At 46.5% G+C, this 25496-nt stretch overlaps 1 protein-coding gene and 1 long non-coding RNA gene across 4 annotated transcripts in view; one reads left to right on the top strand and one right to left on the bottom strand.

Moving 5' to 3' along the window:
- The window catches only part of pappaa (pregnancy-associated plasma protein A, pappalysin 1a), a 76806-nt gene that overhangs the window by 47846 nt on the left and 3464 nt on the right, over positions 1–25496 (top strand). For 2 of the 3 annotated variants that reach the window (XR_007959776.1, XM_052050368.1), the window contains exons 14-21: positions 2866–3040; positions 9795–9978; positions 10336–10537; positions 10677–10911; positions 11613–11760; positions 12906–13021; positions 17511–17582; positions 18586–18684. Coding sequence is in view for 2 of the 3 variants with exons in the window: in XM_052050368.1 (XP_051906328.1) it covers positions 2866–3040; positions 9795–9978; positions 10336–10537; positions 10677–10911; positions 11613–11760; positions 12906–13021; positions 17511–17582; positions 18586–18684 (1231 nt within the window). In the remaining variant the exon portion in view is untranslated. The remainder of the gene's footprint in view (positions 1–2865; positions 3041–9794; positions 9979–10335; positions 10538–10676; positions 10912–11612; positions 11761–12905; positions 13022–17510; positions 17583–18585; positions 18685–25496) is intronic. The other variant, XM_052050369.1, reaches the window with a different exon arrangement.
- The window catches only part of LOC127590903 (uncharacterized), a 355000-nt gene continuing 334826 nt past the window's right edge, over positions 5323–25496 (bottom strand). Inside the window, exon 3 of the long non-coding RNA XR_007959790.1 lies at positions 5323–5629. This is a non-coding gene — a long non-coding RNA (uncharacterized LOC127590903). The remainder of the gene's footprint in view (positions 5630–25496) is intronic.

The raw sequence follows: 25496 nt of genomic DNA, 5'->3' as shown, positions 1-25496 counted from the left end.
AAAAGTCTAGCAAAGCAGATGTCTTGATTCTCCCAACGAAAACAACGAAACACAAATACGAATTTAAAAAAAAAAGTGTGCGACTGTGTGTGTATGTGTGTGTCACAGCATTCTTTTCCTCAAATGCATATTGGTGGAGGTATCTCTCTCTCTCAATTTCTCTCTCTCTCTCTCTCTCTATATATATATATATATTCATCCATTCATTCATTCATTCATCTTCCGAGCCGCTTGATCCTTACTAGGGTCGTGGGGGGTGCTGGAGCCGATCCCAGCCGCCTCCGGGCAGTCGGCGGGGGACACCCTGAATCGGTTGCCAGCCAATCGCAGGGCACACATAGACGAACAACCATCCACGCTCACACTCACACCTAGGGACAATTTCGAGTGTTCAATCAGCCTGCCATGCATGTTTTTGGAATGTGGGGGGGAAACCGTATTACCCGGAGAAAACCCACGCAGGCCCGGAGAGAACATGCAAACTCCACACAGGGAGGCCGGAGCTGGAATCGAACCCGGTACCTCTGCACTGTGAAGCCGACGTGCTAACCACTGGACTACCGGGCCGCCCTATATATATATATATATATATATATATATATATATATAAAATATATATATAAATCCACATGTGTATGTGAGGAAGTGTTTGGAAAAGCTAACCACTTAAAATCGAAAGTCAAACATCAGTGACGATTGTTGATGTCTTTCCTCCGGGTTGTTTATGGGACCACCAATGAGATTTTGCAGTAAAACGCGTCCTTTCCGAGTTTAAAGTACTATTTTCAATTCAAACTTTTTGGGTGAGGAGTCACTTACCACAAAAAGCACGGCATCTGACCGCACGCAGAAAGTAACTCGCACTGTTTACCCGATTGCCACACCGCTGTCACGCATGCGACTGATATACACACACACACACACACACACACACACACACACACACACACGAATTTGCTGCGCCACATGCTGCGAATATCGCAATCCACAAAGGGCACTTGTTTGTGAAGGTGTGCGGCTCGCCATACAGCTGTTTATGGTATTTGTCTTGTGCCAAAAACACCTAAGTTGATTTCGAACTCGACAGGTCAGTGGAGTGGTCCAGGCAAAATGTTGATTTATTTATTTTTTCTCGGACTTGGAAATACAGAGACCCTTAAGATAGGAAACCGTTTTATTATTATTATCCATCCATCCATCCATCTTCCTAACCGCTTGATCCTCACTAGGGTCGCGGGGGGTGCTGGAGCCTATCCCAGCTGTCTCCGGGCAGTAGGCGGGGGACACCCCGAATCGGTTGCCAGCCAATCGCAGGGCACACAGAGACGAACAACCATTCGCACTCACACTCACACCTAGGGACAATTTAGAGTGTTCAATCAGCCTGCTATGCATATTTTTGGAATGTGGGAGGAAACCGGAGCACCCGGAGAAAACCCACGCAGGCCCGGGGAGAACATGCAAACTCCACACAGGGAGGCCGGAGCTGGAATCGAACCCGGTACCTCTGCACTGTGAAGCCGATGTGCTAACCACTGGACTACCGGGCCGCCCTATTATTATTATTATTTATTATTTTTTAAATCAATTACTTGATATGCCCACTGAACTGAGGTCACATGTGCAAATGGTGTGACACAACATTTGAATCCAATTTTTAATTCTGGGAGCAGAAATGTCTGCTCACCCCCCCCTCACCCCCTTAACCGTCTTTGCCAACTTTTGTCCCCTTTTTTTTTTTATGTGCTTCCAGCTCTGGTGCTGCCTCGCTCACGCACATTTCCCGTTACATTCCACAACACCACATCCCTGCCCCACATTCCCTCATCCTCCTCCCCCCCTGTTAACAACAGTAAAAGCTATTTAATGTCACTTTCCGCACACCATACACTATATTTTTATATGGTCATTAATGGAAGGACTATGGGACAATTTTACTTTAACTTTATTTTCCTTTTATTATCACCTTTTAGCTTGCAAAGCTTTTAGTTCTGTTTTCTTCACTTCTCTATTCAAACTTGATACTACTTTCAGTCCATGTAATGTTCTTATCCCTTTTTTCCCACCATTTTTAATGTTCCAACTACTCTATCCATTTATTATTTAAACCAGGTAAGCCCGACCTGGAGTCAATTTAGGGTTCAGCGTCTTGGGAGCCGGGTTTCGAACCCGCTTCTGACGGGCTAAAACGGATTATGATCGCATCATTATAGCTCCACATGTTGCCCCCCCCCCCCGCCATGCACATTTAAACATTTCATTTGGCCTAATTCCATTATGACCAATAAATTCTCACGCTTTGTCAGTGGTGGGATGGAACCATCGAGCGTGGGCGCACACCGTACCTTACAGGACATACGTAGGCAACCTGTGATTCATGCGAGAGAGGGGGAAAAAAAAAAGCACTAAAGAAGAAAGATGACGGCTACAAGAGAGGCTGTAAAATGGACAAAGATATAAAACTCATGATTAAATTTCTGCAGCCCAGCGTGTGCCTGCGCGCGCTCACACACACTCTCACACACACACACACACACACACGCGCACTAAGGCTTTCTGTGTTAATTCATATATGGTAGACTGTTGTAAAATGAAAAAGAAAATGTGTGCAGGTTTTCCATGAACATTATACATCAAAAGAGTCCTTGTATTCGACCACTCCACAATAAACCCCCAACCCCCCCACCCCTCTTCCCATGCCAATCTCCTGTCTCCATGTGGTTTATCGATCTGATATGTAAAACAGTCAGTGATGGATGCATGTGGTCGCTGACATTTTGCGGTGTTATTTCACCCGTATATACGCCACGTGCAACTTTTCACGTCACCCTTTCACCTCCTCTCCACCATCCCCCGTCTTCGCAGTTGTGTACATTATTCGTGCGAAGCCATCGACTGCCAAGAGCCCTTGATCCGCAATGCAGAGCTCAAGTGCAGCAACGCCGGCCGCCACTTCTACAACGGCGACCGCTGCACCATCTCCTGCAACTCGGGATACGTCTTACAGATCCACCAGGATGATGACATCATCAAAAGCCAGGTAAAGCACGCGCACGCACACACATGCATTTGGTGATGTACGCTACACGAAGCGTATTGGGACGTGCGTGCCAATGTGAAGGCACACACGATGCAAACTTCAGCACACAGGTGGCCAGAAAAGAGCTTCTGCTTGCCTCTGCACTTATTTTGTCACCTGCCAGTGCCACAGCCAGTCCCCCGGGGTGGGTGAGGTAGGGGGGAAGGGGATGACATCATCCAGGTAGGCGAAGTGCGACACTGAGGAGCTGAGGAGAGATCCGCCCGGCGCCTCCTCTCGACACACGAGAGCGCCTCACACCCGTTTAGTCTCTCGCCGAGAATGCTGCGCCATCACCTCAGACGGTCACTTTGTGTGGCTGTCGCTGTGCTGGGACCATGACATCATCGCATAGTGTCTGCTCCCCCTCCCCTCCCTTGCTCTCCTCTCCTCTCTCCCGCCTTCTGCCTCTCCCGCCCTCACTTGCTTGCTGCATCTTTACACACACACAAACACTGAAGCCACTGTTAAAGTGCCGAGATTTGCCACCGTGCTGGCACATAAAGGGCACTTGCATGTAGGAACTGACACGTATACGGGAAATTACACTCAATGGCCTGCGTAAACAAGATATACACACAGAGCTTCAGATAAATGCACTTTACAAGTAAATAAACAAACAGGAGAGTCGACACCACGCTGTCAAGCTTTTTGGATTGGCTCCAAGATGCTGTAAAGGCCAACCTAAATGCTTTCTCCCTCAGCGCGGCTCACACTTAAAGCCAGACCATCTAATATGATACGAGATAAGAGAACAAAGTATCCAATGTAGCTTTCATGCACAGCCACAAATGTTGAATAATTAGAAAAGTGAGCAGACTTTCCCAGACTTTAGTCAGGATTGCGTCCTTTATAGCTGTCCCTGATATGTCCTCTGCTCAATGACCCGGTCGGTCTACACTGTACATGTGCATAAAACGCCATATGGGAATAATTACACGAGGGGAGTGTGGAGCTGCATTTACATCCACATTCACATTCGCAAACACAAGAGTTCCCATTTGAATCTGAGCTTCTCGCTAATTGCATTAGGTTTTGATTGACGGCCCGCTTTGCAGCTATTTATCAGTGCCAATTCATTTAAGAGCTAAAGGATGCTTTTTTTTCAGAGTGGCAGGGACAGGTATGTTTGGAGAAAGTGGAGTAGAGGGAAAAGTGTGCCCTGTATAGTGTATCGTAGTGATGGGAAAATGAAACTTCAAATTTGATTCATGAACCAATTTTTGACTCGCACTCACGAGTGACCTTTGGGGTGAAAGCACACTGACTTGCCATTTCATACACCCCCTTATTTAAACCAACTGTACCATCTAGAGAAGTAAAAAAAAAAATACAACCGATTCATGAAGCAAACTTGAAGCTTCATTTTGCCATCTCTAGTGTATTTTACAAAGTCGTTTGACAAAAGTGGAAGAGAAGTGATTAAATGGATGGATAAGTAACCGCCCACTCCATCGCCAAATGAATGGGGTCGATCGTGGATGAGCGCTCAAAACGTGCATTTGGTACTGATACTTGATGCGACACCGTGTTGGAGTCTCTTCAGGACCTGATGTTCATCACACACACAACAACCTCTGACCTTGTGGTATTTTTAGAAATGTGTGTTTTACGGCTAGTTATCAAACTTCACTGCCATTCTCCGCCCAACGCAATAACAAAAGCATCAACGTTTTTACAATCTAATGTCAACCATATGTCTGGTATACATATCTTAAATTTGGTAGCAATCAGACACAATCTCTTAGTTGAGACATATTTGTGGTTCTACTTATAATAGACATGTCGACCAAATTTCATGTTGCTAAGCGAAACTGGCTCTGGGGAGTTTTTAAAACTACGTGGGGGGTTGCTGCGAAGCCAATGATGGGGTTTCATAACCGTGAAGGGTTACCAGATGTCAAACTTCATCTGGCTGAACCCACCTGAAAAACGATTACATGAAGTCATCAATTTCCAATAAAGATTCACAGAACATGAAACACTTTTACCAAGTTTAAAAAGTTGACATCCCGCAATTCCCCAGTAAATAATGAATGAATGAATGAATTAAAAAAAAAGGTAAAAACTTGACTCGACAGCAAAAGTGCTGTTGAATCTCTGTAATCATTTGCTAGCTGGAGAAAGATGTCAGCGACGTTGACAACATCCGTTCCGGTTTTCTGCTCAATGAAGCACTCTCATAGAACATTCAGCAAGATTCCCCTGCCTTAAAAAACAATATTGGTGTGGGAGGGGGGCGGATGAGGTGAACTGGGGCGGGCGGCAGTTCATCATTCGTTTCATCCATCCATCCATCCATCTTCTACCGCTTATCCGCGGCCGGGTCGCGGGGGCAACAGCTTTAGCAGGGAAGCCCAGACTTCCCTCTCCCTAGCTACTTCTTCCAGCTCTCCCCGGGGGATCCCGAGGCGTTCCCAGGCCAGCTGGGTGACATAGTCTCTCCAGCGTGTCCTGGGTCTTCCTCGGGGTCTCCTCCCGGTGGGACATGCCCGGAACACCTCACCAGGGAGGCGTTCAGGAGGCATCCGAATCAGATGCCCAAGCCACCTCATCTGGCTCCTCTTGATGTGGAGGATCATTCGTTTCAATCAAATTTAATCAGAAGTCCAACCCTCGTCAGAGTTACTCTTAGCTTAACAAATATGGTTCGCATCATTTCAGGTAGCATTCATGTTCCTCTCGTCTCTCAAACTTGGCTACATATGTTCTTTTAAGTAGGCAGACAGACAACCTCATGCCCAAAAAAAACATTAACATAAATTTACAAAATGATTTTGAAACGAGCCTTGTCCTGTCACTTGGGGCGCCTAAATCACTCTGCTAAGCTCGCATGTCGCCAACAATAGAGCTGATGCTGCAAAGTCGTTGTGCTGACAGAATGATGTTTATAATTACTCTATAGAATCTGGCGGAGTGAAAGGGGCAGGATCTGGGTTTTCTAAACCCGGGAAAGCAGCGTACATTTCTGGAAATATTGTACAAACAAGACGCATGTAAAGGGGATTTAAGGCAAACCCGACGTCAAGCGGGTTGAGTCATGAGCCGTCGTTGCGCTGCAAAGTCAAAGTAAGTTCAGCAACGTGATCTCAGACGGCCCTCGTTCGTAGTGAAATTGTCTGTTTTCAATTGACGACAGCCCTGCGTTAATATATTGATTGTTAGTTTCTTGTCCTTCGGCCAAGCGGCGAGCACCAGTGTGCTTGTGATTTGTGATCAAAAGATGGTGTGTTCTTTTAACATTTTACATTGTATTACTTGGGGTAGGTAGGCCCCCTTGATTTTTTTTTGGGGGGGGGGGGTTGCTGGGGAGTCATTGTTAATGCTAGACCAAATAAATGATCCATTTGAGTGCTTTTCCATACTTACAAACTCACCAGGTTTGTCAAGTAATTGACAAAAAAAAAAATAGGCTTTTTGTTTGAAACCTTTTACGGTTAATGCAATGTTTAAAAAAATGCAAATTATGAAAATATTATATGAAATATTTATGTATTCTTGATTGCATCAAAATATGTTTTTATTATAGGTATTATGAACCTCGAATTTCACTGCACCAATGCCCTTAATTAGCCCTAGCACGGAGTCAAAATGTCATCTGCTACATTAGCTTTTCGCTAACGCTGTGATACAACAACGCTCATGAGTTCATTTGTCGTTCATTTTAAAAGTATTTTTTCGCACTGGTGTCAACTCGGATTAACATTTTGTTTAAAAGTTACTTAAACTGTTCCCTGTAGACATACTTGGGGTTTTAGCACAATGTTTTCCTTCTCCAACTGATTACTTACGCCCGATTTCATGAGCGCTAAATGGTATTTTCATTAAGCTCCAAAAGAGTCTGCAACATGTTTGGGGATTTTATAACCTGCAAACGTTATGACGTGCTTAAATCCTTCAGTGATTCTGGTTCCTTCTCTCATTCATTAAGTTACAATGAGAGCGTATATTGTTGCCAGAGTCCCAAGTCCTTATTGGGTTTTGTCACTCAAAGACTCTCTGATGTTACTGGGAGTTTTTTTGCACGCATTTTTTTTTTCTCAAAAGCTGTTGGCTCGGCATAAGTCGGACTCAGCCAAACTACCTGCGGGAGTCCTTTTTATTGTGCAATGCAAGCTTCAAGTCTACATGTGTCCAAATTTATGCCGAACGTGTGTTTCCTTTGCTAGTTGAATGCGTCAAATCGTCAAAATGATGAATGGAATAATGGCGTATGGTTGGTTCCATGAGACCGTTCCAAACGCGCCGCTCCTATATACCTCCATTACAACGTATTAACGAAATACAATGGCGGTATAGGCCTCTGCCATACTTTTCCCATGCGCTCATGTGTTTGTGTGCCGCTTGAGGAAAAGCTCTGGTTCGAATGAAGACGCCGTCGTTCTGTTGGTTCTTGTGTCTAATAGGCTGCCTGGCTTGAATTAGGCAGAGTGGCCAAAGGTTGTTAAAGTGGCTACTGGAGGAGCGCTAGTCAGCTGTAAAGTTTTTAAAGGAGGGGAAACTTCCCACAAATTTACACGCATTGAGGCACTCGCAGCCTTATGTGTTCTATAGCAGCCTACCACAGACTTTTAACAGCACAACAATGTCATCGGATGGATTTCCTTTGCGTTTGAAGAAACTTGCATGCGTACTCTTTGTAATCATATTTGTTCGTGGGGGCATAAATGTCGTGGTTTTACAGCGGGCCCCGCTCACATGGGACGCATGTGTTGCGTTCTAAGTGTTCAATATTGCTGGGAGTTTATTTATTTGGAGTGAACCTGATACTGTTATGCGGCGTGATATGCCGGGATCCAGATGAAAGTTCCAGATTAATGACGGCAGAGAAATATGGGGTTTGTCGATTAAATTGTGGGTAGTTTGCATCTGGACACTCTATAAAGCAAAAAAAACCCCAAACAAACCCCAAAACAAAACCCCAAAAAACTGCGGCGGAATTTGTGTTAAAAACCCCACAAAATTTTCCTTTATTTCGTCTGGGCCGGTGAGGGATGTCAAAAGAATAAAAGTTTCCCAGCTTTGTTGCAAGATTTGTTGGTCGGCTACACATGTCAGCATTCTCTCGGTGTAACATGTTGCTGGTTAATAGGAGAGGATGAAATTGGGAATTTCCCCATTGTGAGACAAAAAAAAAGGTTTCTGATCTTTTTCAACAACACCGACGGGCACATTCATTCATTCATTCATTCATTCATTCATTCATTCATTCATTCATTCATTCATCTTCCGAGCCGCTTGATCCTCACTAGGGTCGCGGGGGGTGCTGGAGCCTATCCCAGCTGTCTTCGGGCAGTAGGCGGGGAACACCCTGAATTGGTTTCCAGCCAATCGCAGGGCACACAGAAACGAACAACCATTCGCACTCACACTCACACCTAGGGACAATTTAGAGTGTTCAATCAGCCTGCCACGCATGTTTTTGGAATGTGGGAGGAAACCGGAGCACCCGGAGAAAACCCACGCAGGCCCGGGGAGAACATGCAAACTCCACACAGGGAGGCCGGAGCTGGATTCGAACCCGGTACCTTTGCACTGTGAAGTCAACGTGCTAACCACTGGACTACCGGGCCGCCCCCGACGGGCACATATCTTCTCCAAAACGTACCTCCCTGATACATCCTTAAAGGGGTAGGTTAGGGAATAAACCTTTGATAGGACTATTCCTTAATATCATGCCCTCCTCTGTCGCTTTATAGCAGCGGAAATTTTATTAATGCTTGTATGCCCGCTTTATGTTCTGTTGTGTCCTCCCCCATTCCACCTAGCTTCAAGTCCCCGATCGCTCTCAAAGCGCTGAGTAAGCTTGAAGGTCTGACGTAATGATTTGTTAGAGAATCCCAGACTGGTGGGATTTATATAGATGGATATCTGTCAGCTGTCAATCAATGAAACATGCAGCTAAGCCAAGGGCATTAGCTTGGTAGGTCAAAGCTATACGTGTGTGTCGTTGCGTCACTTTCCTGTACAACAAGTGCCCGGCTCTCATTCTGTGTTAAACATTTTGGATGTGGGCACAGAAGCTGATTGAATTTGTGTGTTGCGAAACATCCCTCACGTGTGTGTCTTTGTTTTTTGCGTGTGTGAGTGCTTCCAAGAAACGGACACACGGCCACCTAAGTCAGTCTGCATTGTGTTAGGGTTGCGGTATTAGGCGCTCCCGTAGGATATCAGTTGCCCGAGTGGCACAACCTGCTCTTACAAATGCTTTTGGAGGTTACTTGAGCTGCTGCGTGGCCAGTGCGGCTAACTGACTCGCCGGTAAGATAAGACCAATCAATGTTATTTATTTTTAATTTTTTTTTACTGCGAGATGCTGAAAGAATGGAAGGTTGGGTGGTTGCGTTGAAAAGGCAAAAATTGGTCCGGGTCAAACGCCAACAGTATCAATCATCTTGGGGCCACATAGCAATCAAATTGAATCGAGTTCTTGGGCATGTCAAGTGGGACCACTCGCTACCTCAATGACGACAAACCCGGCGAGATGAATGGGTGTCATCACTTTCTACGATGCGGTGATCTAATTTTCTAATTTCATAGATCATTTGATTTATTGCTTCAAATGTAATTACTACTGTAATTACTAATGTATTACTACTGCTACAAAAAAACGGGATTTTCTTTCACATGTGACTGATAGAAAACATGCTTCTGCCAAACCTTGTCGCCGAGGACAACAATTTTTTTTCATTTTATGAACCGTGCTCCTTTGCAGTCTGACTCTTTGGTGACCATAACCTGCGCAAACGGCAAGTGGAACAAGCAGGTGTCGTGCGAACCCGTCGACTGCGGTCTGCCCGACAAGTACCACGTTCACCCGGCCGATTTCAACTTCCCCGAGGGCACCACCTATGGCACAAAGAGCACTTTCCAGTGTCGCCAACCCGCCCAACTTGTGGGTGAGCTTCCCTGCCGTGCTCATGCATGTACAGATGTTTTCCTTCAGGCTGACCTCAAAATACCTTCGGCGAGGTTTGCTCAAAAAACACACACACACACACACATATTTTTATATATATATATACAAGATGGAACAAACCTAAGTGCAATCTATTGCTTCCCTCTTGGGGTGTGTCAGACGAGCAAACAGATGAGGCCTGTGTCCTCTCTTACATTGTTTTCATATTTAAATTTTAATGCACATTAGGATCCGAGAAATGGGTGTACAAAGCAAGATGAGATGACATTTACAGGCTATTTAACAAGTGAACATCTCGGGACATATTTTTCCTTCTCTTTCTGACCCTCTCGATCAGGCACCAACAACACTCTGACCTGCCTGGAGGATGGGCTGTGGTCCTTCCCGGAGGCCCTGTGCGAGCTGCGCTGCCCGGCTCCTCCGCCCGTGCCCAACGCCGTGCTGCAGACTAAGCGCTGCAACGAGACGGGGCTCAAAGTGGGAACACTGTGCAAGTACAAGTGCAGGCCGGGCTACCACGTGACCAACAAACCTAAGAGGTAAAGAACCAATCGGGAACCAGTTGTTGATGAAGGCATCTTTGGTCTCCACAAACAGAATTTGCGCTGAATAGAAACAAATGATTTTGAAAAGGGTCCCCAATTGTTTTTCATCAGAATTTGAAACGCTTCTCTTTAGGCGCGCGTTTAAGCGTCAGTGCACCGAGGACGGCAGTTGGCTGGAGGGGGCTTGCGAACCGGTGACTTGTGACCCTCCGCCGCCCATCTTCCACGGCTCCTACCACTGCACCGACGGCTTCCGCTTTGACAGCGTTTGCCGACTCAATTGCTCCGACCCGGCCGGTAATAGCCCTAATGCCGTCACCGGAGGCTCCGCCCACACGGTGAGGCTGCTGCACGCTCCATGCAAGCAGGTCTGTCCATCTCTTTCCTCTCTTTCCCTTCAACCACTGTGCCTTATTTCTTTCTATTTAATAGTTGATTGGATTTTTATTTGTTATCCTCATGACCACGTTTCCTCATATCAAAAACAAAATGAAACCCAATCGGCTTGATAAGACTCCTTAATAGCCCCTGAGTCTTAATTTAGAGACATTCGGAAGGAGCAATTTGGGAAAGGCCCCATTTTGTGCTGCGGTGCACCAAGCAAGGGCCACAAGTTTGGCGTGGAAGAACTTGAGAGCCTTCAGCTTTTTGTCCATACGTCGATTGTGTAATACAGACAATAACACCGTGCAAACAGATCCATCCTATCAACACTTCTCAGATAAGTTCCGAACATATATTCGATATTTAAAGACGTCTATCTGGCTCCTAAATTACCTGTCAGCTTTTATCAGGTCCTGCTTACATTGTTTTCAGGGTTTGCCGACTCCCAGAATACCCCTTAGTTTGATGCCCTTCTATTCGGGAGGCTATTGATTTCCACAACCGAGGAATTCTGAAATGTATACACCTCTTAATCTTCTCAGCCTCTCAGGCCTCACGGCTTGGATGCCTGATAAAAGTTGGATTGTGTTTCCACCCCCCTTTTGCAACGGGATGCCCGGGATAATGTCCTCACATAATGTCCCCGCACCGCCACTTAATTGTGTGTGTTGATGTATTTTTGCAGGGCACAGGCTCCAACGCGATCCGCTGTAGGAAGGACGGCAACTGGACAGGATCCTTCCGCCTCTGCCCCAACAGCAAAGGCCAATGTTCTTTACCTCAAAACCTGCATTACAGCCTTCAGTACTCGTGCAGGCGAGGACATGGCATCGGTGAGTATGCACTCAGCCATTAGTTTTCTCCATTACCGATGTCAACTTCTTTCGACATTTTGGTCCCTGTTGCTCACATGACGGTGTCCAAGGGGGGGTCACGTCATTACTTGAATGTCGTGAGTTGTCTTGTGTGGAAGGATTGCTCAAATCTTCAAAGACGCCGACCCAGTATCTTTGGAGGTGCGGTGAAAATGGATTTACAGAAGAGGGAACTTGCAGTAATTAAAAGAAGATACGATTCCTAAGTTAACAACTAACAAATATCCTCGAGTTGCCGTTCTTTGGTTTGCAACCTCCCTTCCAATTTAGTCCCTGTCAGTTATGGTGGTAAACCATCTAAGGTCTGACGGAGCCTAAGGTTGAGACTCCCGCAAACAATTCCTTGAAACGTGGACAAAAATGAAAATCAATTGCAGGTTGTGAACCAGAGTTGACCAGGAACGGAATAGGCCATTTGTTCTTCATTGATGGCATCACGTTATTTGTGACAGTGGAATTGAAATAGAAATGTGAATGAGGAAAGAAAATGAACATTCAGCCATCCAAAATGACTACTCTAGAAAAATAAGCAACAAATACCGACTTGATCATCAAACTTCTTGAACAGATGAAGGAAAGCTGATAAAATGCCCATCACTAAAATTTATAGTTGAGAGTTCCTAGACTGGGCGGCCGGTAATCCAGTGGTTAGCACGTCGGCTTCACAGTGCAGAGGTACCGGGTTCGATTCCAGCTCCGGCCTCCCTGTGTGGAGTTTGCATATTCTCCCGGGGCCTGCGTGGGTTTTCTCCAGGTGCTCCGGTTTCCTCCCACATTCCAAAAACATGCATAGCAGGCTGATTGAACACTCTAAATTGTCCCTAGTTGTGAGTGTGAGTGCGAATGGTTGTTCGTCTCTGTGTGCCCTGTGATTGGCTGGCAACCAATTCGGGGTGTCCCCCGCCTGCTGCCCGAAGACAGCTGGGATAGGCTGCAGCACCCCCCGCGACCCTAGTGAGGATCAAGCGGCTCGGAAGATGAAGAAAAAAAAAACAAAAATGAAAAAAAGTTCCTAGACTGTGGAATGTCTCAAGTTTTTTTTGGGAGAGGGTGTGGTGGGGGCTACAAATATGAGTTTGACGTTGCTTTCCCGTCACGTGCAGGTGAGGAGTGTGAGCTGTCGTGCAGGGAGAGCAACAACGACGTGGTGATCCTCCCTAGCAACATGACGGCCGAGGGCGTCCTCAAGGAGCACTGGAGGAACCCACACAAGGTCAAGGTACGTTGGAGGAGTGCGGCCGCCTCACCATTGTGACAGACGCACTTGACAAAGGCCTGCGATCCACAACCCTCCTTTAAGGAATTTCCCATCTGGTGTCGACATCCTCGCTCCATCGGTCACATTTCCAGAAAGGCCCGCGTGTTCCTGCCTTTTATCTTCCGCCGCAACCAAATGTTTTGGTCCGAAACATGGCAACCCCTCAGACATTTTTCACAACACGGTGTGACCCTCTAGCATATTCCTAATAGCCGGTCGAGTCGGCGGCTATTTTTAGGATGCGCAGACGAGTCCCGCCTGTGCAAACGTTCGATTCATTTCCCTTGCGTCTGCCAACACTCGAATAAATTGCCACGATAAGAGTCAAATAGTGTTCAGTTTGGCTCCGGAAGTTAGCTTTTGAGGGGTGGGGGGCGTTAAGGTTTGGGTTAAATTAGGGTGAGGGATTACCGTTATGTTTAGGGTTAAGGGTTTGGGGTGAGGGTTAGCATTAGATCAAGGGGTCGTGGTTCGGATTAAGAGTTAGGTAAAGGTATTAGGGTGAGAATGTGTCGGCTCGGTTGGTCAAGCGTATTTATCTTCCGGTGAGCAAAAGGTCAGTGGTTTGATTCTTGGCTCTGACTGCCCGCTGGCAAGACATTGAACCTAAATTACCTCCAGGTCTCTTCTTGCCTACATGTATGAAAATAATATTAGATGAGAAGTTAGGTGTGAGGTCACGTTTGGGCTTAGGGTCAACATGTAGGTTGACTATATGAAGGGTTCGAGTTGGGGGGGGTCACCGGTTGCGTGATGGTCGGGCTAGGTTTTGACATTTTACATTCACCAGTAGTCATCTGAATACTACCCAGCAGTGATCTCAAAGTCAACATAAGTAGGGGCTGCTGTTGCTTGTGTCTGGGTCGCATCAAGTATTCCACAAAAGAGGAAGTACAACTAATCCAGTCTTCTCAGACTTGATTAATAGCAGTTCAGAATATGAATGGTTCTTCAGAATGTGAACAAGATGGGTGACTCTGTCCTCACCCTCGTCTCTCTTTTAATTAGCATATTCCTCAGCATGTCTAGTTGAATAATGGCATCAAATGCCTCAGGGCAATGACATTGCAAAAAAAAAAAGGGGGGCGGGGGAGGGTGACCCGCACTAAGGTTAAACTGTAATGTCAAGTAGGGGCTCGCAAAATATCATTCTAGTCATCCGCAAATGTAAGTTTGAGACCCCCCCGATATATTGTTTAGTACAAGTTCCACGCTTCGCGAGCTTGTTTTTTGTTTGCGAGAGAAAGTGCAGAGGACACCGGGCGTGAAAAGAATCGCGGCGTTTGTGTGTCGGTATAGTTTGCCTCCGATGAGCCCATTTTGTACGCTTTCCGAGTGGCGCTGAGTCAGCAGTGGGCTGGGCCACCAGGAAGTGAAATGATCTGTTTTTCATGGATGTGCGTAATTGATATGATTTGTGCTCAGTGGTAAATTGAGACTCGCGCCTGTGCTGTTGGAGGGCGCCGCAATGGATTGCGTACAAGTAAACCCGTAAAGAGATGGCGGTGGTGTGCCAGAAAGTTGCGTCGTTGCCCCGGCTTGCAAAAAAGGTCAACTTTGACATTTTTTTGCTCTTCATGCGGGACGATTATTTATGAATTGTAATACTCGCACAGACGCTCGGTCGCACAAGTGTGAGTATGTAATTGACTTCCCGAGTGTGTTTTGCTTTTCCTTTGGTATTTTTCTGACACAACCGCAGTGATGGCAAAAGGGACTAAAAAGTAGACAGGGCCGCACAAAATGAGATTGAACAATAAGTCTGCCATTTTGGTTTGAAGCAGCCATTTTGGGCAGGTCGTGAATTGATTCAGAAAAGAGGCCCAATCGGAAGCGGGCAGACTTGACAAGTGTGTGACGCTAAATAGTGCTCATGGTGTCAAAGCCAGATGAGAATTTTGAGGGGTAATCAAGAAAAGTGGGTTCATGACAAGTACTTTTTTTTTTTTTTTTTACCTTTAATCCTATAAAACAGTTTTCTTACATTTTCTCGTTGCCTGAGTGTGTATCTGTTAAATCAAATTACATTTTTATGACTGTTTTTAGCGGTTTTTACCACTGGAATTGATTTTTTTTTTTTTTTGCTGTGGAAAAAAAAATGCATGTGAAAAAAAACTTTTTGGGCGGGGGGAAGAAGGGTCATAACTGCCTATTGGGAACATTGGGAAAAAATAAAGAAATACACGTCAGCGAAAGGCACGTTCAACTAGTTCTACTTTCCCTCCACTTACAGGTGGACGTTGTCCACCTTAATAAGCGATGATGATTTATTGCTTTTGAGCAGTTGAGTTCTCGCTATGACCCACTTAGACTACCCCCCCCCCCCTCCTCCTCTCCCTGATGCGGCTAACGACTCTGCGCCCCCCCCTCCCCTCACCCCACGAGCACCCGCCCTCCCCTTTATCAGCAAAATTAGCTTGTCGGGCTTCCAGTGGAATTAGTCATTTTGGATATGACATTACGTCGTCGAAGGTGGCGCTGAGATGGGGATCTATTTTTATGTGGTATCAGCACCCCGAGAGGCTTTGGAGCGAGTGAGGATCGCATACATAGTGAGGGGGGGTGAAGCCAGGCAACCGTCATGGATTATCATGATTTACGGCCCTGCTGAGAAAGGAGAAAGGAGGAGTGTGAGAGGGAGCGAGAGGGGAGGGGAGGGGAAGGGCTTTCTGGATGACATCATCGCCAAAGCAACGAGAACAAGTGGAAAGTACAGTGGGTGCAAAAAGTTTGAGCTCCCCGATGAATTAAAGGTGCCCGGCGTGGCTACTGTTGGCCTCGCCTCCTCCTCCATCTTCCATCTTTCTCCATTGCATCGATTTGCTGACAGCGCAGAAAATGACAAATCGCTTTCGTTTGCCGCCGCAAAGGAAAACTGTGTCAATTCTCTTAGATAAAGGCGCACAGGGGGGGGGGGGGTGTTATTATTTGGGGGTGTTATTTGAGGTGAGGCGGTTATTTTATCCCGCCGGGATGTGTTGGATTTATAGTGCTCTGACCTGCGCTGAGAAAACAGGGTAGCATTTTTTTTGGAAGCCTTTTTGTACTTATAACAACACTTGAGATCTTAATGGTATTTCCTTTTTGTATTAAGCTTCCATAATGAAACTTTGTGTTGAACAAGTGTTGAAGGCTTTATTAAAGTGTAAATCCACTGACGTTCCTCGAGTACAAGTGTGCTTTTCCCTCACTGGTGTATTCGAATGCATCAGAACATGGAGGTACAAGCCGTCCGGCGGAATATTTAGTGCCTAGTCTGCTTTTGTATTTATTCTTCATTTGTCTTCATATGGCGGCTGGAGAGCTCTTATTCACTCAACAGCAGAGAGTGCGAGGCGTCTCGGACAATTTTTTTTTTTTTATCATGCCGTATTTCCTCAAAGAGACCCCCTGCGCATTTCAGATGGCACCACCTTTTTTTAAAGCATGAAAAACCAAAAAGAGATCGGATATTTTCTCCGCTCGCAGACACTGTTGTGAACGAATGAACCACGAACCAAAATAGTAGCACCCGGTGAAGTGAACCGTCTTCTCAGCTTGACCAAAACGTCTTACAACAGTTTTACAGGAAATGTTTTCTCTGCGGGCCCTGTCGAATTGTTGAGAGCACCTTCAAGATATTTGATTCATTTGATTTATTTTTTTTTCTTTCATCCGCTGGCTGAGAGCTTGTGTTTACCACCAACCAAGCCGAGTAAAGATCATCACGGACCCTTCAAGGAACCCCTTTTTCTTCTTTTCGATGAAAGTTGTGTATGTGAGTGTGGTGTTTCTAACAGCGGAGGCATCCGTTCGAGGAAATCACTGGATTTTTTTTTTTTTTTAACTGGCAGTTTCATGCTATTTCTCACACACACACACACAAAGATTAACTTAGCATTTGACATTTTATCGCCGTGGGACTGATTTAAAAAAAGATTGACAGACTCCTTCCAACACCTGGTAGACGCACACATGCACACAAACAGACGCACACACGCATTCCATACAAACCTCCCATGAGTTGCATTTTAAGGACAAGCGCAGTGGGAAGGGATTCCACACATTCTGTGAAGATACTTGAGAACGTTGCGCTCTTTACCTTTCTGTGCGTGTTTTCCCTCTTTTCCGCTCTCAGCTCTTTGACCTCAACCCCCCCCCCCCCTGCCGGACACCCTACCCCTTATGACTGAAAACACACGCGGACACATATGTATTATTTGGTTCTGTCTTGTGCAAATCGATTGTTTTCAACTGGTGTTCTGATGTAGACGCGGGTCACTGTAAATCAGAGGCAGCCTGGAATATGAAAAGAGTGCATGGGAGACCTTTTAATAGCTTCTTAATGGCATATGTGCATGCATTCTGACACGTGTCTTGACGTGGACTTATTCATTAAAAAAAATGTGGCTGGTTTTTGTTTTCTGTTCCTAACAGCTTAATTGATCACTCCTTTCTTCATATCTTCCAGTCTATCGTCTGTACGATGGGACTGAAGTGGTATCCGCACCCTGAACTGCTCCACTGCTTCAAAGGATGTGAGGTAGGACAATGCTCTGTCCAAAAAAAAAGTAGCCTCATTTATCATGTTACTTTGTTTGTATTGTTGATTTCTTGGAATTATTATTATTTTTTAAAGGGCGGCCCGGTAGCCCAGTGGTTAGCACGTTGGCTTCACAGTGCAGAGGTGCCGGGTTAGATTCCAGCTCCGGCCTCCCTGTGTGGAGTTTGCATGTTCTCCCCGGGTCTGCGTGGGTTTTCTCCGGGTGCTCCGGTTTCCTCCCACATTCCAAAAACATGCGTGGCAGGCTGATTGAACACTCTAAATTGTCCCTAGGTGTGAGTGTGAGCGTGAATGGTTGTTTGTCTCTGTGTGCCCTGTGATTGGTTGGCAACCGATTCAGGGTGTCCCTACGCCTACTGCCCGGAGACAGCTGGGATCGGCTCCAGCACCCCCCGTGACCCTAGTGAGGATCAAGCGGTTCGGAAGATGAATGAATGACTGAATTATTTTTAAAATTTTAATTTTACCTCCAAACGCCACCTACCTGTGTGAACTGTAGTTGACTTCAATCCAGACAGTCATTACCATGTGGTCCCCCTGCCTTGAAAGCCTTTGCTTTTTTTGTGGGTCATCCCGAAGTCACCAGATCAAACAGCGCCTGTCCTCTGCAAATGTTGCGTTCACATGTGAAGGAATCCCCCTCCACTGTCGGCAAGAATTATATGATGTGCGCACTTTAGACCAATTGGATATCCTGATTGTTAACTGAAGTGGAAAGGGTTGAGCCCAGCCTATAAATCTCCTCATAGGAGAGATATATATACTGTATAGATATATTTTTCCACTCTTTTTCTGTCGTGAATAGTTTATTGCGTTCTCGGTCAGATTTACGATGCCGGTCCAATAAGAGCCAAGATCTGAGGGGGGAAAAAAAAAAATCCCATTAAAAGACAAAAGGATGTAAAAGGCCATGTATTGCGTACGGGAAACAATCATGAGCATAACCATATACGATAGTACTGAAGATGTATTTTTTTTTTAGCCATTCATGGGAGACAACTACTGTGATGCAGTAAACAACCGAGCCTTCTGTAACTACGATGGAGGAGACTGCTGCCAATCCACTGTCAAGACCAAGAAGGTTAGACGCACCATTGTACGGCACATGAACTCGGTTTCCTTTTTTTTTTTTTCAGATTACATGTTACCATTGGCAAGTCTTTACCCCCGTAAATAATATTAAAGTACTTATGAAAGAAAAATATATTGGAGGCAATATGTTAAATGAGAACCGTTATGCCCATAAATCCTCGTCCTGGATTCCCTCTGGAGTCATTTTGTCTTATTGATGGTTGCCAAAACTCATTATCAATACCATACTGGCACTTTAAGAAGTCTCTGAGTTCATACCCTGTCTGCAAACAAAAGTTCACTTTTCATCCCTCCTGGGTATGGTTTGGAACGCTAAATCCTGACAACTTATTTCCACCGCAGGGTGTGTAGGCGAGATGACGCGAGTCTCGTCAGCTACCGGCTACGTAAATTGTGTGACATCATAGCAGTGAGACATGACGTAACTGGCCGAGGAGTCCAAGGCACAACGACGTCCGCCGTATTAAAACGAAACTTTATCGGTTGCCCTTTTTTGATTTTTCTTTTTTTGGGGGGGGGTATTTTTTATTGGCTGTCTTGCAAGCTTTTGCTCTGGATACTGAACAGAAGCAACGTTGGGTCATTGGCGGGGATATTAGACAAATTTGGATCTCTTCAAGGGCGGCCCGGTAGTCCAGTGATTAGCACGTCGGCTTCACAGTGCAGAGGTACCGGGTTCGATTCCAGCTCCGGCCTCCCTGTGTGGAGTTTGCATGTTCTCCCCGGGCCTGCGTGGGTTTTCTCCGGGTGCTCCGGTTTCCTCCCACATTCCAAAAATATGCATGGCAGGCTGATTGGACGCTCTAAATTGTCCCTAGGTGTGAATGTGAGTGCGAATGGTTGTTCGTTTCTGTGTGCCCTGCGATTGGCTGGCAACCGATTCAGGGTGTCCCCCGCCTACTGCCCGAAGACAGCTGGGATAGGCTCCAGCAACCCCCGCGACCCTAGTGAGGATCAAGCGGTTTGGAAGATGAATGAATGGATCTCTTCAAAAGAGCCGATCATCCTGAACATATGTCGGGACCATCCATTCAAGGTTTTGACTGGTCGCCGGTGAACCGACTTTGTTTTTAGCTGCGGTTGTAGCATTGAGACCTGCGAACATTCCTTTGCAAGTCCATGTTATTACCCGCATTCATAAACACTTGACGTTTTCTGGACATTTAGGCAGTTGTTAAGGTTTTTGCGGTTGGCTGCATATGGCAAAGCGCTCGCTTCTTGCGGTAGGCGCGCACTCTTGAGTGTAGCGACCAGCTTTGTCTGGATCGCACTTAGCAGTCGTTGGCAAATGGCACGATTGGAAGTGGAGTTTAGCTTCTGCGCTGCAACATCTGCTTCTCTGGTTTGGCCTCTCCTTCTGAATTTTGGCAAGGGCCCGGACTTGTACTCCTGGCATATCCATCTGTATGTCTGGCTACATTTATACAGCAGTCTATGCGTCTCCCTGGATATTTCACTGTGTGTTCGACTAGGAAGCCTCTTTATTGCCTCTGGTGGTGAATTCGGATGTACAAAGAACATCTTGCGCTTTTCCGAAGGGACACTATCTTGCGACTGCTTCCTGTTCACGTTTCTTTTTCGCCAAGCACAAATAAGTCGTAATCACGAGCGGTGGTCCCCCCATTCCGCGATGGCTTCTTTCGTGTTTGGCAACGGACTGACCAAGGCGTTGCCTTTCAAGGGGAGCAAGGTTCGGAGACAGCATTGATCACATCTGTGTGACGTTGCCAAAAATAGCTAAGAATGATGAAAAGCCTTTTTGAAAATGCATAATTGAGCCGCTGGCAAAATATGTCACAGTGATACATTTTATCGTTTGCGCGAAACACTTTCTGTCGGTATTTTGACACAGTAATTTACAATGGCAACTCCAGTCTGCTTTTCCTAATCATTCTCACACGTATTCTACCTTGGCATTGTTTGGACGCAACAGTCGTCGTCGCCTTCTTTTCTTATTTTTTTTCTTTCCCCGCATTCATTTAGCCAAATGTTGGCGTCTCGGAAAGCACGCCAATGATCCTTTCATCGCTCTTCAGAAAACGGATGGTAGGCTGGTAGGGTTTGTTGTTCAGAGCGCTTCAAAGAGGGAAAATTGGAAAAGGAAATGACCTATTGGTAAGATTTGTCCACCATAGATACCGTTGCCAAGGCCGTCAAGCTTGAGAGAAACAAGCTGATCCTTCCAGCGTCTGCACTCTCTGGAGAAACATCCAACGCTTGGAGGGGAAAATACATACGAGACTTGTAGGAGAAGGCAGAAGGGGTGTGCATTACAGTGCAAAGGGAGGTTACGTCGAGTAGATCGCCGAGAACTCTATCACCTTGCCGGACAGACGAGGACGACAATGTCACGGAGTTGACATAATCGTCGCGCTCGATTGACTGTCAGAGTCAAAGAAAAGATCCGAAGAACAATTGGCCGATTAAAAAACACCGCAACAGGGAACAACCTTCTAGCCGTTAAGCATTTTCACGGTCTGCGAAACATAACCTGCAATTTTTAAAGGCCGTAATTTTTCCGATGTCTGAACACAGGCGTGTTCATTTTCTCAGTTCATCGTTAAATGTTTGCCGGATGCACGGTTGCAGGCTGCAGCCTCCCGGCCGTAGCCTTTAGCTGTTTGCTTCGCTCTTGCTCAGCCCCGATTTGCTCTTGTAATCCGAGCGCGACAGGGGGATAAACTACCGAATGTCAGGGCAAGACCGGTTTCAAGCTCAGCTCGCCTCATTTAAAGTCCGAAACAAGCCATTGAAAACAAGTGGCCTGAAGACGTTTTCAGATAGAACCGAGCCGCCGCCGCCGCCTCCTCCAAGCGCACCTTCGCCGGCGTTGCGCGGTAACATCAGAAAATGCAGACAGTGGCAGCCGAATCAAATACTGAGAGTCGGCCAAATCAAATGTTTTGATGTGTATACCGAGAGGCCGGTGTAACGCATGACGATTTACATTTGATTTTTCACTTTGAAGCACATTTTTCGAGGACGTGGAAGAAGGCGCGTTCGCCAGCAGAATCACTGCAAGAACACCAACGCCCCCGTAAAGCGATTGGCTGGAAAGTGATTGTGCGCCTGTGTCCAAGCCACTTCGTTTGATTCCTTATTTTAAATTTATTTCTTGTTCTGAGTCAGCGCGCATTCAGTATGGACTGCTAACAGATCATGAGGAAATATTCCTGGATTTGACAAAACAATGTATTGGATTACAATGGCCGACTCCCCCTTTTGAGTTCTGGATGACTTGTTGTGTATTATTCCACCCCCCCCAGGAGCTTTGAGGGGCCAAGGTCTAGCTGCATGTAAGGTCACCTCTGGATCCAGCGTTAATAGTTGCAAGCTGTCAGTCCGGTTTGGAGAGGATGAGTGTAGGCAAGCGCATGGAGTCATGCCTTTTGAGGGGTTGCCTGCGCAGACCCCCGCCTGCCCCCTCCTCTTTCCTTTTTTGGGGGGGGGTGGACGACCCCCCCCCCCCCTTCACATCCCCATTTTGGAAGAAATTCCTCTCTTGGATGCTTGACGCAGTATGGAGAGGGCAGCAATTATATCGTTATATGGCTTGGCCTCTCTAAAACAACTTTTTTGCTAAATGAGACTATATGTTTTTCTATCTGCTTTGGTGGTCGGCTCTTGAGTTGCCTCCCAGTCTCTCAGCGCTGTTTACAGCTTCTCCGTCTGGCACGGGAAGGCTCAATCCGCGATTTGTAATGTGTCATGACTGATGTTTGTGTCCAAAGCTTGATGGGCCGCCATTGCCAGCACTGACCGCCTCGCTTTCGCTCGCGCGCTCTGCTCGCAGGATACTCATGTGTTTAAACCGTTGCATACTTCTGAAGTTTCAGGCACAGATGATGATGATGATGATGATGATGACGTTTGTGTGCATTTGAAGTCGAAAAAAAAATGGAGAGGGGAAAAAAAAAAAATCTGCCTTTGTATGTCTTCAATATGTTCACTCGGTAAGTGTCTGAGGTTAGCACAGCCGCACAAAGTATTCAGTAGTTGTGTTTTCGTCAATGGTAGCCAGGGTTACTTTCCTACCTTCTCGTCTTTTTTTTTTTTTTCTTTTTCTGCCCGGCTACCGCAATCCCCTGTAATTGCCAACAATTGAATAAACAGCATCTCGCCATAACGAACTCAAATGCCAGCTCTGGTGGTTGAGGGCGTTTAAGTAGGACGGGACTTAGAGATAATGTGAAGGGGGGATTGGGGTGGGTCGGAGGGTGGGGGGGGGGGTTCTCCACAGCTGAGCAAAGGGAGTTGCACACCAGTGAGGACACACTCCCCTCTGTTTCTTTGCGAATTTGGCAGTTTGGTGATGTTAAGTGCACGCACTTACGTAGTCAAACAGGGTTATGTGATTTTTGTTTGCTGTTGGTTTGTTTTTGTTTTTTTGCTTTGAGGCTACCATTCGTACATCTTAATACATTGGAGGATTTGCAATTCGCTCCCTCCTTTATATTGAAATTCTGATCCTAATTTTCCCCTGGTGCGGTACCAACTTCGCTCTACTTGACTCCACTTGCCTCGGTGCGGGCTGCTCGATTTGAAAACTTCAAAACAGTACAGCTGGCAACTGCAAAAACAGCGCCTCGCCGAAGGCGTCGCTCGGAACGGGATAAAAACAAACACGACCAGAGAAGCAACAATAAAAGCCATTGGGAATCTCCTCTGTTCTCATAAACGTGACCATAAACTACCATGAGGAAAATTGAATCCCAGGGAAGACCGAGGCCTTTTCCTGCTAAGTGGAGACGCGTCGTGTCTCCTCCAGGGGTGCCCAAGTCCCTTCCTCTAGTGCCTGGAGTATTTATTTTAGCCATTTGTATCCTCAAATGCTAAGTTAGTGCAACAATGACAATTATAAATCAATGAATCTGCTCGGTAGTAGTGTTTATTTTACGTCTCAACTGCAGGTAGAGAAGCAACAGTGTCGTTTTTGTGTCGTTTCCGATTGCAAACAAAACCAAGAACCGGTAATCAGAGTACATCGGGTCATTGCAGAGCTAACTTTCACGGAGCTGCCATCGAATCGGTTCACACTCGATGCCCCCTTGTACAGTCAGTCACCTTGCGAGTAAGCTGGTGGTCAGTCAAGAGTTTAGTCCGCCTCCTGCCCTAAGTGGGTTGGACTTTCTCCAGCAGTTGAGAAAAATGGAGAGATTGTGCCGTGTGCCTCGTGCAGGGTTTCACATAACTTAATATTTGTGCAGCTCCCGTTTGCATTTTCCTTGCTGATTGACCGGCCATCGGTCCAAGTGGTAGGCCGTCTGAGTCTGCCAGATACGTTTTGGAGGGAATCGGTTCAGCCGTTGATTTTTTTATTTATTGCATAATTCCAGCCAAAACCAAGTACTATTTCCCGTAAAACCCGTAAAAATCATTTCTCTAGCGCATTTCCTGAATGATCTCGTGCCACATTTTTAGAAAATAAGAATAACCCTTTCAGGGACAGCGGTTACTACAGACTACAGACGACAAATTAAGAAGTACTTACTACTACTTACTACTTACTACTACTTAAGGATAATTGTGAACACTTTTATGCAGCTAGCGTTGAATTAGATCGTACTCATACTATCGCCCCGCGACTGATCGGCAGTCGTCTGTCATCCATCAGCGGAGAAAGACGGATTGCCGAGCCACCGGCTGCCGAGTGCTTCGACTCGGCGTGTTTTGTTTTGTCGTGCGTGACGTACATTTGCAGGGTGCGCGCAGATGCTCTTGGACGCTATCTGCACACCTGGAAATGTATTGTGACTGTGGCGGTTGCTTGTGTTGGATGGGCGCCCGTGACACCGTGTCCTTGCCTCGTACTTGAAACGGCGTTTGCGTCGGAATATCTGCAAGCGTATCAGTCAGCCTAAAGCCGCCTTTGAGAAAGTCCAGTCCAGTTGGAGTACGACACTAGCCTTACATACCTTCCACCCTCCCAGCATTGACTGACGCATACGTTGGGAACCGAAATGAGAGGGACATTGTGTTATTTTCACCCGGAGCAGAAATGGAGGGATGAGGCTCTGACAAGGTCAACAACCACCAGAATTTCTTTCATGTAGCGCTAACTGGGTGTCCCCCCCCCCCCCCTAGCCCAGGCCTCCCTCTAGCCCTGGGATATGGGGCCCCGGGCCCGCAAGGCCAGCCAGCCATTTCCCAGCCACCCTGAAGAGCGAACCTTAAGCAAAGGCCAGATGTGGCAGCTGGCCCCCGCCACCATTCGGGTCAAGGTCAAAGGAAAACAGTTCAATTTTGCCACCCACGATCATTCAATAGATACAGCGGTAAAACTCCGGATGGCGGATTAGCCTTGGGTGGAAAGCGAGGTGACGTTAGGGAGCGGGGAGTGAGTTGTGAGAAGGAGCCGAAAGATAAACCAAAGCCAGAAAGTACGTAACTAAACTTGGCCTGCTACGAGAACACACATCACAGCGTTGACAACTGTTTCTGATGTGAATCCGCCCCCTCCGGTCTTGTAAAAATCTTCCCTTGCGGACTTCGTTTTCTCAGGCGGGTCCAAGCACTGCCCACTCGGTCCACCTGGTCCTCACATGAAGAGCGGTCCGGACGCACAAACGACTCCTTTTATGCGCCATTTTAAAGAGAGCGCCAGCACGCACTCGCTTTGTCTCATTCACGGGTTACTACCGAGGTTCCATTGATTGTCAATCCAAAATAAAATTTGATACGACGACCCAAATTTCATGCTCACTGCTCGCTTGTGTGGGTTTTCTCCGGGTAGTCCGATGCCCTCCCACATCGCAAAAAGATGCACGGCAGGTTAATTGAACGCTCCGAATTGTCTCCCGG

This window comes from Hippocampus zosterae, chromosome 18 (genome assembly GCF_025434085.1).
Source record: "Hippocampus zosterae strain Florida chromosome 18, ASM2543408v3, whole genome shotgun sequence".
NCBI lineage: Eukaryota > Metazoa > Chordata > Actinopteri > Syngnathiformes > Syngnathidae > Hippocampus > Hippocampus zosterae.
Note: the sequence above shows the minus strand (reverse complement) of the source record. Positions and strands in the feature narration are given on the sequence as shown.